The sequence below is a fragment of the Salvia miltiorrhiza genome, chromosome 3 (genome assembly GCF_028751815.1).
Source record: "Salvia miltiorrhiza cultivar Shanhuang (shh) chromosome 3, IMPLAD_Smil_shh, whole genome shotgun sequence".
NCBI classification, from domain to species: domain Eukaryota; kingdom Viridiplantae; phylum Streptophyta; class Magnoliopsida; order Lamiales; family Lamiaceae; genus Salvia; species Salvia miltiorrhiza.
Genome location: NC_080389.1, coordinates 47,303,295 through 47,321,819, shown reverse-complemented (window position 1 = coordinate 47,321,819; position 18,525 = coordinate 47,303,295). Strand labels below are relative to the sequence as shown.

The following is an 18,525-nucleotide window of genomic DNA, read 5'->3' as shown; positions in this document are numbered from 1 at the left end:
GTTCAAACCCCACTTCCCCTCCTCAAAAGTTAAAAAAGAAAAAAGATGAAATTTTAACACCGAGGCCTACAATTTGGATAAAGAAGTATATTATCCCTATTTTAAGTACATTTTCAGTCTTACGTTTAAAAATCACAAAAAAGTCGAAATTCAAATAAAAGCTAGTCCCACTAGAATTGATAATTTATGAGTTTTACTACTCTGCTCTAGTATACATGAACATCATCTATCTCTGAATTATACATAATAATATTTGAAAGAGAAGGTCCTGTTTTTTCTATACATGCTAAAATTCTTGTGACTAGTCATCTACCAAAATTCAGATTCCAGTTTCTACGATCATTTCTGCAGCAGCACCCATTGCACCAATCCCACTTATTCCAAGAATAGCCAAAGCCAGTTCCTCCTCATTCCATTGCTTCAGCCCCTTACTCACTCTCTTCAGAACTTCCACATCGACTTCCAGCAACCACGCGGGCGTACAGCTCACCATCAAACTCAGATACCCCGTCACGTATGCCCTCCACGTGGCCCTGTTACAGCCCAGCGATATCTTCCCATCAAGGGCGCTCGCAACAAACTCCAAGTGCTTCTCAAGAACCTTGGGCCGTCGTTTGGATGCAACTAATGCCGAGTCCACTCCCCACGCAAATATCCCGGAATATACGGTGAAGTAGGCAAGGGCGTACCCAGCCAGCATCGCGCCCATGCCACCTGAATCCTGTCGGTTGGGGTCGGATCCGTGAAGGGATATGAACCACGACGGTAGTATCTCTTTGAATAGCGCCTGCACCGAACCTAATCCACCGGTAAGCCAAACTAAGGAAGCCCCCAGTGAAGCTGCAAGCTTCACCTGACTCATTGCAGCAGAGAGCGAAACCTGGCCATACTTCAAACTGAATTTTGTCTTCTTCAGCTTCTCCATTTTCTCTGGGGGTAACCCGCTGTTCACAATATCTTTAACGGTGTGCATTAGGAGAGAGACGATTTCTTCGATCATAAACATTATATTTCTGACAGCTCGGTGAACTCTTAAGTAGAGTATACCCGGGGCAACAGCAGAAAGGCCTCCAGAAAAGTTGGAACCAAAGCCGTGGCCCAGAAGAGCACCCACGCCACCCTTGCTTGCAACGGAGGAAGAGTTTGAACCAAGAGCTGCTGCGAAACAGACTCTGAGGAGTTGAACTATGGCATCACGATTGTGATGGAACACAGTTTGGGATGCCGAGAACACGAGAAAGTCACTCCACCGTTTTACTTTTTGAGCCCATAAAGAAGATATTATTGGCATACATGGCCACGGGCAACTTATGCCAAGACTACTTAAGGCTGGACCAACCAAATTTAGAAAACGCTCAGAACCTCTGTCCAGTTTATATGTAATAGTGAGGCTCACCAGAGCTGCCAAGGGTAACGGAAGTGTGAGCATAGAGCTTCCCCCTGCAAGGAAAATACTTGTTAGCGTAATGTTGAACCAACAATAAATATTCAATAGGCTTGGGAGTCCCAATTTCTGCAGAACTAGAAAGTTGCAAGGTTTTTCAGAAACATGTTAGTTACTCCAACAAAATATCTCTTTACCATCCATATTACTCTTATCGTAATACACAACAGTTATATATTTTGGATCTAATTTTGAATTTTACCGTGAACATCAAAGAAAAGAAAACTAAGCAGCCATAGGCTGCGTAAGGCAAATATAATGGGTCTACTTGAGGTTATTATAGACAAAATATATGGCCAGCACTAACAGACATACCGTCCGAAAGACATGGGACATCGACACCAGTGGCAGCCAATATTCTATGTATCTGTTGTTCAACCATGGCTAAATTTGCAGCAGGGCTCGGCCAGTCAGTTCCATTCATAAAAGCGGGCTTCCAAAGACCCCGAGTCACTTCTGCTGAAAAGTAACTTACAATAGTGGCCAAAGAAGCAGGAAGAAAATCAGCAAGATCTTTGAGCCCTGAGATGAAAATAAAATGATGTCACTTTATAATATTGACGTAAAAATGGAAGGAACAGCAGTGACAGCATACGATTAATAATAGGTATAAAGATGCAACAGGAGCAATACTCACATTTCATTTATGCAATTTTGAGAATCTAAAAACTGAATGGTACATGACAAATAGATTACAATCTAAGATATTAAACCAGCCGATTAGTAAGATTATATTGAGGATTACAACACGCAGCCAAAACCATCTTTGCTTAAATCAAATAACACTTCATGCATATCAAACAAAAAAAGATCGTGTGCGTTCATGAGAGATTTTGTTGGCAGATACAATGCAACTGGGCAAAATGGATGTTTTCTCCTGTATGCAGTGCAAATGGATTTCATAAGCAGAATGAAGTATTCCTGGTGTAACAGATTATTACATGAAACAAGTTAATCATCACAAACTACGAAGTACATTTAATTGTAAACAATTTGACAAACCTGTGGTCAATTCACGAGGCGATAGTCTTCCATGTGCACAGGCTGTAAGGGCAGCATCAAGGACAAAAGGAACAGCCTCTAGAATATCCCAAGCAGGTAGCTTAAGACGGAGAGAGTAATCATCAGCTCCAGATGCAGACGAGGCGCTGCTTCCAGAAGTTGTAGAAGCCAGAGTTTGACCTCTGTTAATTTTTCTAAACATCATGTTTAGGAGAGCCTCCACAATCTCGTGAACAGGATTTCCCGGTATTAGACCAGAAAGAATAGAACAAATACATTCCTGGTGCTTCCTGTACCACCGCTTCAATTTTGGAAAAGAATCTATAAATATGGGTCCTACCGGAGATGTGTATGATAATCTTGATTGTCTATTTGTTTTATTTTGATTTTTCGGTGGACTCTCATATGAAGCTAACTGGGAATTATGCACCAATAGGAGGTATTCTGGGGTTAAATGAGATCCTACTGGAGTACCATCTCCCATTACATGTTCCAGAGGCGGCTGATCAAATCTCCATAACTTCAGCAGCAGAGTAAATGCATTTGAAAATACAACATGAGAAGAAATTTCCTCCCCCGTGTTAAGACTCCATGACATAGTGGGTGCATAGGAACCGAAGGCCTCACAAATCGGCATCAATGCAGCAGCAAGTTGAGGAACCTGGAATAAATTTGTACAGAGTTAAAGCATATTAGTACACAAAAACATTAAGAAATTTGACTTGCCTCCAACAAAACCTTATTGCTTTGTTCTACTCACTCTTGTTCACTGATATTTCAAGACTCATAGATACTTTTATTTTTATTCTTTTTTTGTGTGTGTGTGGGGGGGGTTGCCTTTCAAAAACATCAAATGTGGTAAAGTGAAAAAGGAAAATAGTTCGATTAGGAGCTTCCCGGAATTCATTTGATAATCGCCTCCACATCATAGATAATAAAGATCATAAATTAAATGTTGATAATATTCTTTTTTATCATGGTATTTAACTTCAAGAAAATGAAATTAAAGACTATAGATTGAACATAGCTGGACCTACCAAGCCATGCGAGGAAAAAATCTGAATGCAATCAATAGATGATACTCCGACAAGAATAACATTCAAAAATGGAGCATAACCTATCAAATGGCTTTCACTTCCAGAAAAATCTTTAGGGACAGCAGGCGAGAGCAATCTTGTGATTAGAAGGCCTGTATGTTCCTGTAAGCATATACAGATAGCTTAGCTTCCGAGGAGAGAGATAAAGAGAAGGGGAAAAGAATCTCTAAAGGAAATGCATTGTTGTGGTCTCAAATAATAACCTATACAGTTGTCTCCTCTATTTCCAGGGCTTTAATGGGGATTAACAATGAACTAATATAAATTGTAACAAGGGAAATATTGCAAATACATGTAAACAGTATTCAGTAGTACTCATTTTGTACAGCATATTCAAAATCTATTACCTGTATGCTCCAACCACGAGTAAGGGAAGCCCCACAGAATATTGTAGCAGCGGAAATCTTGTCATCATCTGTGCCACTGACAGCAATCTCATATATTCGCTCTAACTCTGCTAAGCTTATATCGATCCACAAGCTCAAACTCAGTTTTCTTACCAACAGAATACATAGAAGGAAAACATGATATATCGGTTGAATCACTAAAATACAATCTCATCTATGCATCTTACTATTATTGGCTACCAACTGAACTGAAACTTGCAATATGTGAGTCAGTTGCTAATTCAAATAAGGTTATCGAGTTGAACAGATGATAGTAGTCACAGCAGCATGACAAATGAACTGGTCATTTAATAGATCAAAATTTTAAAATCTATGGTCTTGTTAACTCTTAGAAAATTAATCTGAAGGTACAAGAAAACATAAAGAGAATATGAGGGGAGAACTCCTTTGTTTCAAAACCAATAACTCTCATCTTGCCCAGTTCAGCAGAAACATGAAAAAAGGAATAGCATAATGAGGCAAGTCTAGATCCCAAATCTGATTCCTAGAAATCCATTTTTCCTATTTGGCAGCAACATTACTAGCTAAACGGAAAAGGATTCAAATTTCAGCCCTTCTCAGCCGCTTTGGCATCCAAGTGGCACATCCATCATGAGTTATGAAAGAGACATAAACTTTTCAAAACTAAAGTAATGCCTACCTAGTTGCTGGAGTTGACACCAACGCACTGACCATCGGAGGAGTTAAAGGTGACCCTTTCATGAAAGATGACCAGCCAGGCACTTGCCCAGGAATGTTTCGAGGAATTTGGCTGCAGCGACCTTTTACATATCCAGGCCACATATATGCTGATGTGTCCAAGACATTTCTAGCAATGCAAGCTTCAACAATAAGATGCCTGAGGTTACCAGCTGCACATGATCAAAAACAGGTCAATGGGGGCACTTTCAACCAAAAACAGGAACATGAGAGAGCAGGAGCATAGGATGATCAGAAATACATTATTGCATACTGATCCCAAGGCCTTCAACCAGAAAGAGAAGACTATAGAACCCGGGAACAAGAACTAACACAAACTTAAGTAAAATATGGGCATATAGAAATGAATACAGAAATAAGGTTAATAAGATCCAATCTTTGACAAGTAGACAGAATGAATAACCAATGATAAAGCAAATACACCTTTTCATATCACAAGAAATAATGTCATATGTAATAATTAAATGGACAAAACCGTGTAGGGTAGGGTCCTTTACAGATCCAATTGTAGCTTTAAATCAGAGAGCAACTACAACAATCTCAGTCTAAACAGAAAAATCCAGACAAACACTTTTACAAATGGTGATTTTGTAAAAATAAAATTCCTGAAATTTACAATGAAAGACAAGTACCAGAAAATAAAATAAAATGAATGGTTTTTTTTCTTAAAACTTAAAAGCAGATGCTATAAAAGATACTCACAACAATTCAAGGGTATGTCATTCAAACTCAGGCCACTAAGGTGGCCACTTCCAACAGACATGCCTGAAAGGAACATCATTGCTTTTGCAGCAGCTTGATTGGCCAATAAACTAACAGGTGGTGGTGCAGTCAACAACCCTTCAAAGTCATCCAACCGCTGAAGGCTTGATATTAAGTCTTGGCGGCGCTTTCCCACCTGTTCAATATTTTTTCTCTGACTGACGGAGCACTGTTCAGGTTCACTGTTCAACTCATTCTCATCCTCTTCAATAATATTGACAACTGCAAGTATTGCAACGGACAATAACATGCATAAACAAGTATCAATGCGAGGAACAGGACCCTCACTTGAATTCCTCTCCTGTGCACATACAGAGGAAAGTTTTCACAATGGTGAATACATAGTTTAGTTTCTTACAAATGTAACGATTCGTCGATTCCTAATGACAATTCTCTACCAAACTAAGCAACAAACGGAACATTCACTGACAGGCAATTCACCAGGTGAATGCTAACAGAAACTTCATGCAGATAATTTAGGCAAAAAGGTTTCGGATTGAAAGGTTCAGACAGCTATTGGCACAAAAAAAAAGGTCAGACAGCTCTTATTTTCTTTTTCAGTTGAAGCAAAAATTATCAGATTTATATGAATGCATCAAAAAGAACTTAACAAATTCCCCTACGCCAAAGATTAGCCTCAGTAAGTGAGAGGAATATCATATGCTAGCACATTAAGATAACTTTGTGTATTTCCGACAATATCCAGTGAACATGACCAGTCTGGACAGCAGAGCAGGAAGTACAGAAACAATTTAAAATATTTCTACATGACTAATGAGCCTGTATTATCAGATATGCTTTAGTTAATGCTCAGGCAGAGAAACAAAAAGACAACATTGCCTTTATGTAAGATTATACTAAGAAAAAATGAATGCAATTCATGTATTTTGAATTACCACTCACCCTCTGGACAAGACGTAAAGCTGCAGTCCACAAACCAAGAAATGCCTCCTGCCAAGTGGTCTCATTTAAAGCCTGCAGACCCTTCACCAAACCTGCCATACCAATTCTGGATTCAGAAATTTATATACACAGAATTAGCTTGAAAACTCGTGATTGAATGTAAGGGCATGTTTGGTTTTCAGGAAAGGATTATGTAGGATAATTTGTAACCAGGATATTTAGCGTGGATAATGACATATTATTAATACTGAGTTGGTGTTTGCTATCATGGCTAAATACAGAATATCCTGGTTTAAGTTAATCCTAGGGGGGAGGTGGTATTATTAGTGTGGATTATTCCCACAAAATAATACAGAGAGGTGGGATAAAATTGGAGTTGACCGTATTAATATAACATAATACCAAACACTACACAAATCTGTATTAACTTAACTTATCCTGGATATAAACCAATATCAAACATGCCCTAAATGTACCAGTTAGAGTTTCAACAGCACTGGTAGCTCTGACTTGTGATCCATCCATTGTATCTTCTAAGTAAAGATCTATCGGAAGCCAAAGTGCTGAACGAACTGTAGCATGACACTGGCCGGCAGACGACATAGGACAACTAGCTGTCACTGCATGAAGTTGTGTCTGTGAGTTTGTTTTGCATTCACGTGACAGAACTTGGCGTGCAGCAGATGTCAACTGCAAGAGTGCCTCGGGAGATATATCTTTTGAGTTTCTTAGAGAACCAGACTTAGCAGCCAGCAGTCTTACATGATCGATGAAGCATTCCCAATGCACTGGCCTAAAAGTAAAAAGAGGTGAATGTTTCAGATCCTGCATACAATCCCCATTCCCAAAGAACAAAAACTCCAACAGCTAAAGTTTCCAGGCTATGTACCTTTAAGGGAAAAGTATTCATTATTCTGCCATCTACTTAGAACTCAATGCTAAAGACATGCCACACCAAGAAAACCATAAGGAAAAGAAGCTTACATGTTTCGACGGGCTAAGTAAAGAATCCTAGAAGTTGTTTTGTCGCAGAAAAATGCCCCAAGCATTTCAACAGCCATAATAGTATTTATCTTACTCAATGCTTCCTGACGTTCCATTCTTTTCCCATCAAAATTATCAAGATAGTCTATGTCCATGTCTTGACTCCTAACTGGCCACCTCGACTTCTTTTCAGCTGTGAGTTCTAACAGACCTTCATCATCAAGTGAAGCATCAAGTAGCTCCCATACAATAGAGAATACAAATATAACAATGAGAATCCCTGGTTCAGAGGATTGAACACCAAATATTTGGTAAAACTGGAGGACATCATTGATAGATTCCATTATCCTGCAATTCAATGGTTCAAGTTATCAACTGGGGCAATAGAAATTAGATACTGGATCTAGTCTGATGCCAAAAGATCGAGAAATTCAACAAAATAAGAAGGACCTCACAAATCCGCACACTTGCTTGCGTTAAGATCAGAATTTTCTCTAGGAAAACGTATTAACTAGAATGCATGGTAGAGAGTTAATTGTCCAGTCATAACCAGCTAAATTAGCCAGACATTCCTACTTTCAACTATATGCCTGGATCATGCAATTCAATGGTTCAAGTTATCAATTGGAGCAATAGAAACTGGATCTAGTTGGATGCCAAAAGATCGAGAAATTCAACAAAATAAGAAGGATCTCACAAATCAGCACACTTGCTGGCGTTAAGATCAGAATTTTCTCTAGGAAAAAGTATTAACTAGAATGCATGGTAAGAGAGTTAATTGTCTAGTCATAACCAGCTAAATTAGCCAGACATTCTTACTTTCAATTATATACCTAGATCATGCAATTATATCTCACAAATACCAGATGGTAACCCTTTCCGGACCACAAAGGAAGAGCCTTCAAAGAAACAGGTTGAAGCACATAGAAGTTGATACTTAAGTGCATCGAAAGATGTTTCGACTTTTATATGTTAATTTTATTCTGGCAAAAGGTTAAGTATTACAGACTTTGTGCCTTGTGGAGCAACAACAGAATAGACTGGCCAACCTTTGTTCAATCCTAAGGCGATCAACACCCTCTTAGTGGCAATTTGTGGAGTTCCATTCTTGAATCTAAAATTCAACATCTGAAGAAAATTACTAGGATGACAGGGATTCATATCATCATATAACACCAGTTTCTGATTTTTATCTAAGTCTAGAAGGCCTAGGTTAGTTCATCAGATGCCGAATGTTCTATACAAGTTAATTTGGAAAGCCCCATGGAGATGGTTAATTCAATCAGTATCAATCAAGAATTATTAGGCATACTGCACATGAGAGACAACTAAGGAACCTGAAATTTCAGCTTCAGGATAATGGAGATTGGCTTTACCAGGAAAAAACAGGTGAAAGGAAAAGCTACAAAGAAGTGACAGGAAAAGTCCCATATGCACCATCGTTTGTGTTTTCAAAAATATACTCTAGGGAAAGACATATCAGAGAAGATTGAAATCTATATAGGTAAAAAACGAAATACCACGTGATAGATTTTATCTCTAAATGGGTTCAAGAATTAAAGTGCTTGTTTGAGCAGAAGCCTAAAGGTCGCATGCTCAGATTCGTTCAGGATGGTCAGGCTATAAAGCACACACTTACATCAAAGATGACAGGACATACATAACCTGTAGGAACTAAATATATGAACACATCTAGTTTTCATCCTATTTTCTAGCTTCCATACCGTGAACAAGCTACTGCATCAGCTAATCATTAGAAATTGTTCTTAGAATCAACGGTGGTCAAAGAACAAACACTTTAAGTGTGAGCATAGGTGAAAGGGAAATGCCCAAGTGGTTGGGATCTACTGTCCTTTATCATTGAAAAATCTAAGTCAAATGTGTTGCTAATGGATGCCTGATAAAAACTTCCACCTCATCCAAAAGCCAGATTCCTTATACTACACATCCACAAAGATGTCCCAAGTAAAATATGAAACAGCTCTACTCTGTGAGGCCTAAACAAACCTTCAGGTAAAACACAATAAATATTCTAACAAATACACATCTTTCGGGAACATTATGTAGTATCTTCTCATTCTGCTAAGCAATACTACAGATAGTGAAAGAGCATAAAAAAGCCAGGAGCTCAACATTATCTATTACTTTGATATTAAAGCAATAACATCATACTTCTGATAGTTAGGACCATTGATCAGAGACAGCAATGAGAATGCATATCTCTTAAGAAGCTCCATATACAATCTGTATGCCACTGGGTACCTCCTTCGGCTCGGTATAACCCTGCACAACATCACAGGGAATGAATAAATAAACATGTTGTGTGCGTGTGTTGGCCAAGCGGTAAGGGGTTAATGCCTAAGGCCAAAGGTCTTGGGTTCGAGTCCTCTGTGGCGCGGCCTTTAAATTTTTTTATTTAATATTGTTAATTTATCAAAAATAAATAAATAAATAAACATGCAACACCTGGTCGGCACACTTAGATTCCTTCCACATCTTTCTTTGCTATATAGGAGTATCATTTTTGCGGTTCAAACAGTATGAGACACATTGACACGAGCACTATTACACTAAGATGACCAAGAATTACGATGTGTAACAGATAAATCTATCTATCTTAAAGTGTAACCAAACAATCATACCTACAAGACAAAACATGCCCCAAATACAGATGTGCATCATAATTTAACAAAGAGAGACGCAATGATAAACAAAAACGAAAATACCTAGTGGAGAGAAGTGCAAGAATGAGCATAGGCGGGACGATGCGAATAGTAAGCGCCTTCTCGAGGAATTTCCAGGCGATTGGGTGGTTATTCGACCAGCAAATATGAGAAACGAGAACCTCCGCCAGCTCAACGGAGGGCATGGAAACTCCGGCAGCGGTGAGGCTTCCGGAAAGCTGCATGGCCCACATGAGGGGATCGGTGCCCCTCTCCTGCGCGGCCTTGGTCAGCTCCAGCACGCCGTCCCAGAGCCTCTGCTTGGCCGACTCCTCCTCCTCACCCGCCGCCGCCGCCATATGATCTCTAATTGCCAAATTCAAGCACCAGAAGTGCAGGAATTTAGGGCGTGGAATTTGGAGACGACGGAATAACTCCGGCTACACCTTCACTGTGTGAGTGCAAATTTGAACAGGATAAAAAAACCCAGAAGAAGGAAGGTTTATTAGAGTAGAATAGTCAATTTTGTGGGGCGCTGTTTTTAAAGTGAAAGTTTATTAGAGTTTAATTTTTTTTTCTCTCTCAGTATTTCTTTTTTTTTATTATTTTTTGACTTTCTCTCATATTTCTTTTTAAGTGTTAGGTTGCGTTTACTTTGATGGAAAATTTTCATTGGAAAATGATAGATAAGAAAATGTGAGATAATATTATCATTTTCTTATTTTTTTATCATGTGTTTACCTTGATGGAAAATGTTTGATAAAATTTTCACACCTCTACCCTTGAATAATATTGTCCAACATTTGAGAGAAAATGGTTGAAAATGAGCTGCCCGAGAAAATTTTCTAGCCTGCCCCGGGGAAAATTTTCCATCAAAGTAAACATGTGAAAAGAGTGGAAAAATAGTGAAAATATACTTTTTCTCACATTTTCTATCAAAGTAAACGCAGCCTTAATAGTATTTTACCACTTTCCCCCAACTTTGACACTCCTTTGACACCCTGGAGTCAGGATTGCCACTGCTTACTACTTCAACATATCAAAACTGAAGCAAATCGTCCTTGCGTTTTAACGATAATTAACCTGTTAGAAAATTTTTTATTTTTATTTTTAATTGTGATTTCAAGGTATTGGAGTTGCGAAACCTACAATCGACAACTCAAACTCAAAGCTCAAAACCTAGCAATGGCGGTGCAGCAGCAGCAGAGAAGAAGCCATGGTCAAAAAATGAGCAAACTCTCAACTGCCCGAGATGCAATTCCACCAACACGAAATTATGTTATTACAACAACTACAGCCTCTCACAACCTCGTTACTTTTGCAAGACTTGTCGGAGGTACCGGACCGAAGGCGGCTCCTTGAGAAACGTGCCCGACGGCAGTGGCTCTTGCAAGAACAAGCGCTCCTCCCCGGCACCGCCCTTCATCTTGGCCAATAAGCCCCTCCCCGATCCCAATTTCTCCCCTCAAAACCCTAAGATCCAGGAAGGCCACGACCTCAATTTGTTTGGCCTATAATATCCCTCCCATTACTATTCTATGTCCAAATTCGTGGCGTTGCATCATACTGGGGAAGGGTTGATGGAGCGCCACCACCACTATAACATGCCGCTAATGGAGCTTCTCAAAATGGGGGCAGGGTTGAGCTCGTTCATGTCGGCTCCCATCTCCGACGCGGGGTTCACGTCGTTGTCAGCCGGATTTTCAGCGCATGATTTCAAGCTGAGTTTGGGGTTTTCAGTGGATGGGATGGATCAAACGTTTGGAAATATGCAGGATCAGACGAATCAGCCCTCCAGAATTACCAAAATATATATATATATAATAATAATAATAATAATAATAATAATAATAATAATAATAATAATAATAATAATAATAATAATAATAATAATAATAATAATCAAACGGGATTAAGCACCGTTATAACGCGAGGGGCGATTTGCTTCACTTTTGATACGTTGAAGTAGCAAACAACACCAACCCTGACTCCAGGGTGTCAACGTTAGGGGAGAAAGTGGTACTTAACCCTTAATAATATAAATATTAAATATAATTTATAATATTTTATGTCAAGTTTCACAATATTAATTTATTTTCGTCACTGTGTAGTATATATAGAGTTAGGATCAATGAAGAATTCTATATTATTCGTTCTGAATAAGTCAATAACTTTATCAAATAAATCAAGAGACCGCATGAATAGACATATATTCATAAAACACGCCACCTTCAGTATTTGAACCTCATGCGGAATGATTTTTCAGTAAAATTGTTGGTGTATTCAGTAAATTTATTGACTTATTCATATCGTCTTTCTCTTTCTCTCTACATTTAGCATTCTCTATTGATCTATATATATATAGGGAGTGGCTAAAATAAGAACTAGATTTATGATATAAATTAAGAACCATTATTAACCAATGGATCAATAACAATCAACGGTTAGATTTGATCCTAAGATTTAGGCTGATAATTTCGTTGACTACTAATAGGACAGAAAGGTAATTTCTAATTTTCGATTATTTTCCTCTCCTTAATTAAGGGGATTGTGTTATTCGAGCACAATTAAACGTTTTATCCCATAATTTCGTTGAGATCTCCCAATCATTTAATTTCGCGTGAAGTAACAAGTTTCTCAAGCCAAACAATAACATTTATTCTGTACATAATATTTTGCAACATAACCGAATACTCCCTCCGTCCACTAATTGTTGGCCTAGGAGGCAAAACACGGATTTTAAGAAAAATTGTATTTTTATTAGTTGAGTGGAGAAAGGGGCCCACAATTTATTAAAGTCAATGCAATTAGGCCACAATTTATTATAGGGACCCACAATTTTGATTAAAATATGAATATAAACTTACCCAAAATAGATAGGACATAAATTGGTGGACGTACCAAAAAGGCAAGTAGGCCAACAATTAGTGGACGGAGGGAGTACCATTTTTGCAAATAAAATATACAAACTTTGGTGTGAAGTTAAATAAATAAATAAAAAATCGTAGTGTTGTAATAGTGGTTTCAATTTGATACTCAATCTTAGTAAAACTATTTTTTCTTTGATTCTTCTAGTACAAAATTTGGCATTCTTGTGCAAAATGCTTGACTTTTATTGTTATTATTATTATATATTTGCATGTGACACGGAATATTTCCACATAAATAATGGCTTTGAGACTTAATCCAATAATGGATATGGATTGAAGCAGTTATAGACTTTTACAAATTTATACACAAAATTCAGTCATATTTTATTAAAGGGAAAAATATCAAATAAGCCCCTAACATAGTGGCCCTTATCACGTTTAGATCCCTATAGTCGAAGTTGGGCCAACTAAACCCTCAAACTAATTAATTTCGTGCAATTACCCCCTCCGCCCTAACGGCCATTTAACACCGTTAAGTATTTAATTTTTATTTTATTTTTATTTCGCCAAGGTTGTCGGAAACTCGCCGAAAAATACAGATTGATTGAGAGAGTTGGACGTTTTTTCCTCTGCCCATAGCCTGCGAGTCGTTATTGCTCGTGAAATCATGGAATTGGTGGCCGCGCCGGTCAGGCAACCAAACCGAGCCGCGTCTCAGAGAGCGAGAGGCAGTGGACACATGTGAGTGTGAGTCGTGGTGGTCGACCTCGGGTTTTCTGTTAATGGCCCGTGAACCCTTCTTGCCCGTGAACCCTTCTGTTAATGGCCCATGAACCCTTTTCGCTGAGCTCTGAGATTTATCCCCCAACAGAGCAGATTAGGCGGAGATCGGCGTGCTGTGGAGCTTCGCCATCCTCGATTTGAACAGGCTTCACCTCAGTCGATTGGAGGTCAGAATTGGGGACCCTTAGGGCACATCGGTGGATGGCTATTCGCCGCGGCACCGATTTTCGCCGGATAAGGCAGCGTCGTGGCTCGAACATGTGTGGGAGCGTGTCAAGCGAAGGCGTCGCCGATTGGACGAAGCACCGGCCTTGTCGGAGTTCAGATAAGGAGGTGGTGACAGGTGTTGCCAAATTTTTGGATAGAATCGAGCGTTTTCCGGCGAGTTGCCGGCGACCTTGGCGAAAATAAATAAATACTTAACGGTGTTTAATGGCCGTTAGGGCGGAGGGGGTAATTGCACGAAATTAATTAGTTTGAGGGTTTAGTTGGCCCAACTTCAACTATAGGGATCTAAACGTGATAAGGGCCACCATGTTAGGGGCTTATTTGATACTTTTCCCTTTATTAAAAGCAGTTCGAATAATTATAATCGTTCCATGCTATTAATGCATTTTTAAATTATTAATTATTAATAATGTTGTGTTTTTGAGACTTTAGTTTGTGTGTGCAATACGAACATACATTTACTATGCACCTACACCATCTTATTCATTTATTCCAGTCCTCCTTATGAATTGTTCTGCCAGATAAAGCGTATTATAGCTACAAGGTATGAATTACATGATTTATTTAGGCTTGTTTGTCTAGTATGAATTTAAAACTTGTTGTGTATGCATTTTAAGTGTATTATAACTGCAAAAATATGATTTGGGTAAAATTATAGCTGCAAATTCTTTACCACGACAGATGGATTCTCATATGAAATTAATGTTCTCATTCCCAATTGACGTACGAACATGCATTAAATTCGTTTGAATCTTATAACCATATTCTAACATAAAATTGTTCATATCCTATTATGAACAATTCAGTGTTTCGTTGCTAATAGTTTGACGAAGCTCACATACTTTTTTAGTCATCATCTGTTTCGTAGCGAGTCATACATCGATTCCGTTTGTTCGTTTAATTGATATGCACATGCTCATGTTTATGTGTCTGACACATGAATCTGTACAGTTGAATACCCATATGAATTGACGTATGAATCAAAAACAAGAATTATATTAGATATTTGGAACGTGGGTTTTACCATTTGATGAATGTATGCACAAATTAATACTTATTTTTCCATTGTAAAATGCATACGAATATTTTTCCATATATTGTAGAACGCATATTAGCCATTTAATAAATTGTAAGAATTAACACTTTATAGTACAACGATTCATACGAATATTTATACTTATTAAACACAGGAATCACACGAATATTTATTAATATTCATACGAACCAAGTATTAAACTATATGAATTAACTGTTGAATTAATGTTTGCACGAACCACATAATAACTTGTATAAATTAATACGGTACGTTGTTGTGTTTTTGCCCCAACGCACACACCCAAAACCTTATTAAGATATCATACATTACAACCGGCCATATCGAATAATGTCAAATTCTATCACGACGAAGCCTCTTTACCACTTTCTGGGGATTTTCAAAAACCAAATTTTCTTTTCCACGCCTTGCTATGTTTGTCCTCACAGGACGATGGGCCTGCAGATCATCGCCTTTAGCCACTTCTGTTTCGCACCCGATCTGTACATGGTTTCAAATCAAGAATAATTGAAGTATTATTCACACCATACTGAGCAAGATTTGTTTACATAATGAGCAAGATTCACACCAAAATGCAGTATATTCATTCGGCCAACAAAGGAAGACATCTTGATTTTTATGTAAGGAAACAGCTTTGCATACCTCTACTTGTGATTGCCCACCATCATCAGCATTTTTGGAGATATCACTCCCCATAGCAGACTGTTTAGGGAAAATGGAAAAATTCATATACATGTATCCGAATTCGTGTATATACTGAGCAATATTCACACCATAATGCAGTATATTCATTCGACCAACAAATGAAGACATCTTGATTTTTATGTAAGGAAGTAGTTTTGCATGCCTCTACATGCGATTCCCACCATCATCAGCATTCTTGGAGATATCACTCCCCATAGCAAGCTGTTTAGGGCAAATGGAAAAATTCATATACATGTCAATCCCAATTCATGTATATACTGAGCAAGATTCACATTATAATGCAGTATATTCATTCCGTCACCAAAGGTAGATATGTTGATTTTTTATGTAAGGAAATAGCTTTGCATACCTCTACATGCGATTGCCCACCAACATCAGCAGTCTTGGAGATATCACTCCATAGCAGGCCGTTTAGGGCAATAGAAAAGATTTATATACATGTTAATCTCAATTCATATACGTAGTTGCTTCAAAATGTTGTGCTATCTACAAATTATGTTTACTTTAATCTATATCCACTTCATATGAATTCATTACTATTACTATATGATATATTTACTCTATATCCATGTCAATCTCAATTCATATGCATGATAATATCGATTCAGATGTGTGTACACTTTGAAAAAATAAAAGACAAATATGAATTTATAGATTTAATCCACCACCACTTTGAAAGAATTGAATAAAAAATTATAGGCAAATGCAGACTTTATTAATTTACTTGTACAAATGCTATAATATTTCATACATAAAAACGACAATTAGGGAACACAAAAGCAGTACCACCAAAAAAATTTAGTACCCAACATACATTATTTCATTTTAGTACAACTATAAGAACACATCAAAAAAGTTCAAAACAACACGGCAAACAAATCTCACACAAATTAAAAGAATAGCGCAAATGATCTATAACATTAAATCTAACCCTATCGATTAGGTTTAGTTCTTGCCATTCCTAAGTCAAATGGCTCTAATTGCACGGACGAACCGGTCGAAGAATCATAGAAACCAGAGGATTTGAGCCTTCGCCGCTTGACTTGTCGCCGCTCCAATTTTTTTCTTCTCAAAGTTTAAGCAGTAAATGGAATCGGTTCATATGGAAATAAGAAGTGATTTAGGTGAATGCATTTAATCCTATCAATGATGATTCATCCCAATTTTCTAGGAAATTTAGTTGATTTTTTAAAAAATAATTCACACGAATATTCATGCTATAAGTCTTGCATTGTCAATCCAAATCAAATCTTAAATGGAGAAAGGATTTGGACGCCAAAATCGGAGGAGTTATGATTGCTATATGGAAAGTCAAGAAGGCATTACCAATTATACCCCTTCGTCATTTTAAGTATGAATTAGATTGTTTAATTGTTCGAATTATAGACTGGATGTTAAATGTAATCACAACCGTCAAATCAAGCGAGATCTACCGTCCTAAGATGTTCTTAATTTATATGCTAATGGTGGTTTATTGAATAACTGCCCCTATATATATATATATATATATATATATATATATATATATATATATATGGAAGGGCTACCGTGAAAACACTTCTTAAAATAAAAATTAAAATATTTTTCAATGTACGAATTTTATGTAGAACACGTATGAATTCATCCAACATGGTTACGAATCAACCGTAGATCTTGATGATCTAAGGGCTGAAAATTGTTTATATTTTATATTTTAAGAAGTGTTTTTATTTTAGCCCTCACCTATATCCATTAATATCAAATCTTGGACGGATCAGATTAACTTTCAGTTGGACGTTACATTCGAAAATGATGCACATATAATTCATAGCTAATTTTCGCAGAAGAGTATGTTTGGCAAGTGCAATTTAATCTCTATCTACATTGATTCTCCAATCCCGAAATTAATGCCAAATCTTTTGGAAAAGAAAATGATATCACTGACGTAAAGAATTAGAAGAGTCTTCTCTTCATATTCAAATATAATTCAGAATATAATCACTTCAGATTCCCGTGTATCAACTATTCGGCTAATAATTCGTACATTATATTCAAAATGTTTGCCTAATAATTCGTACTTATATAATTCTTATAGTTGATAGTTCATACAATACATTCAAAAATATTTGCCTAATAATTCATATGCATATAATTCTTACAGATAATAATTCATACATTACACTAAAAAATACTTGCCTAGTAATTCATGCGCGTATAATGTATATAGTTGATAATTCATACATTATGTTCAAATATGATTGCCTAATAATTCATACACGTGACATACACATTTAATAAGTCACACAGGACGTCCAAATGTAATTGCTTAATAATTCATGCGCACATGAATTTACATGTGCTTGGAATGAAGAAATGTATGAAATTAGTGAGTAACAATGCATTGAAATATATTTTATGGTATTGGTGGATGATGTTATAGAGTTAAATTAAATATTAGAACAGTTTATTTGCACGAAAAATGAAGCTTAAACAAATTATACATGTTTGCAGATTCAAGATTGAAGAAAGAGAAATTGTGTACATTTTGCAATCGACATGTGTCAATTTCAAAGAATGGTTACATGGAAACTCGTTCGTAATTCTATTAATTTATTTGGTTTTTTGGATGATTCAAGCGAAATTTTAAAATGGATATAAGGTGTTCAATTATTGATAAAAAAAAATATGTTTAATTGTGATTTATTAATTGATAAAAAAAGATACACACTTGAATGTAATCCCCATAATTTAAGAAAAGATATTAATTAAAACTACAAAATTACTTATTTACCCAATACACATAAGCACTGAAAATTTGCTAAAGGAATCATCAACTAAATCCAGCCGTTAATTGATCAAGATCTAATGGCCTAGAATAGTTCTTATTTTATAGTCTAACTTTGGTTTTTTATTTTACCCTTTCCCTATATATATATATATATCTC

General features: G+C 37.0%; 1 protein-coding gene and 1 pseudogene across 1 annotated transcript; one reads left to right on the top strand and one right to left on the bottom strand.

Moving 5' to 3' along the window:
* Positions 1–149: 149 nt before the first annotated feature.
* LOC131016186 (mediator of RNA polymerase II transcription subunit 33A-like) lies at positions 150–10,475 on the bottom strand. The gene is made up of 12 exons (XM_057944815.1): positions 10,025–10,475; positions 9,471–9,581; positions 7,299–7,646; positions 6,791–7,107; positions 6,315–6,406; positions 5,352–5,712; positions 4,591–4,801; positions 3,891–4,005; positions 3,484–3,645; positions 2,447–3,107; positions 1,760–1,966; positions 150–1,440 (listed from the first exon to the last, which is right to left on the bottom strand). Exons 1-12 carry the CDS (start codon positions 10,318–10,320, stop codon positions 320–322), a joined length of 4,002 nt encoding a protein of 1,333 aa, XP_057800798.1. The 5' UTR covers positions 10,321–10,475; the 3' UTR covers positions 150–319.
* Positions 10,476–10,706: 231 nt separating this feature from the next.
* On the top strand, positions 10,707–13,852 carry LOC131018905 (dof zinc finger protein DOF3.7-like; annotated as a pseudogene).
* The last annotated feature ends 4,673 nt before the right edge of the window (positions 13,853–18,525 follow it).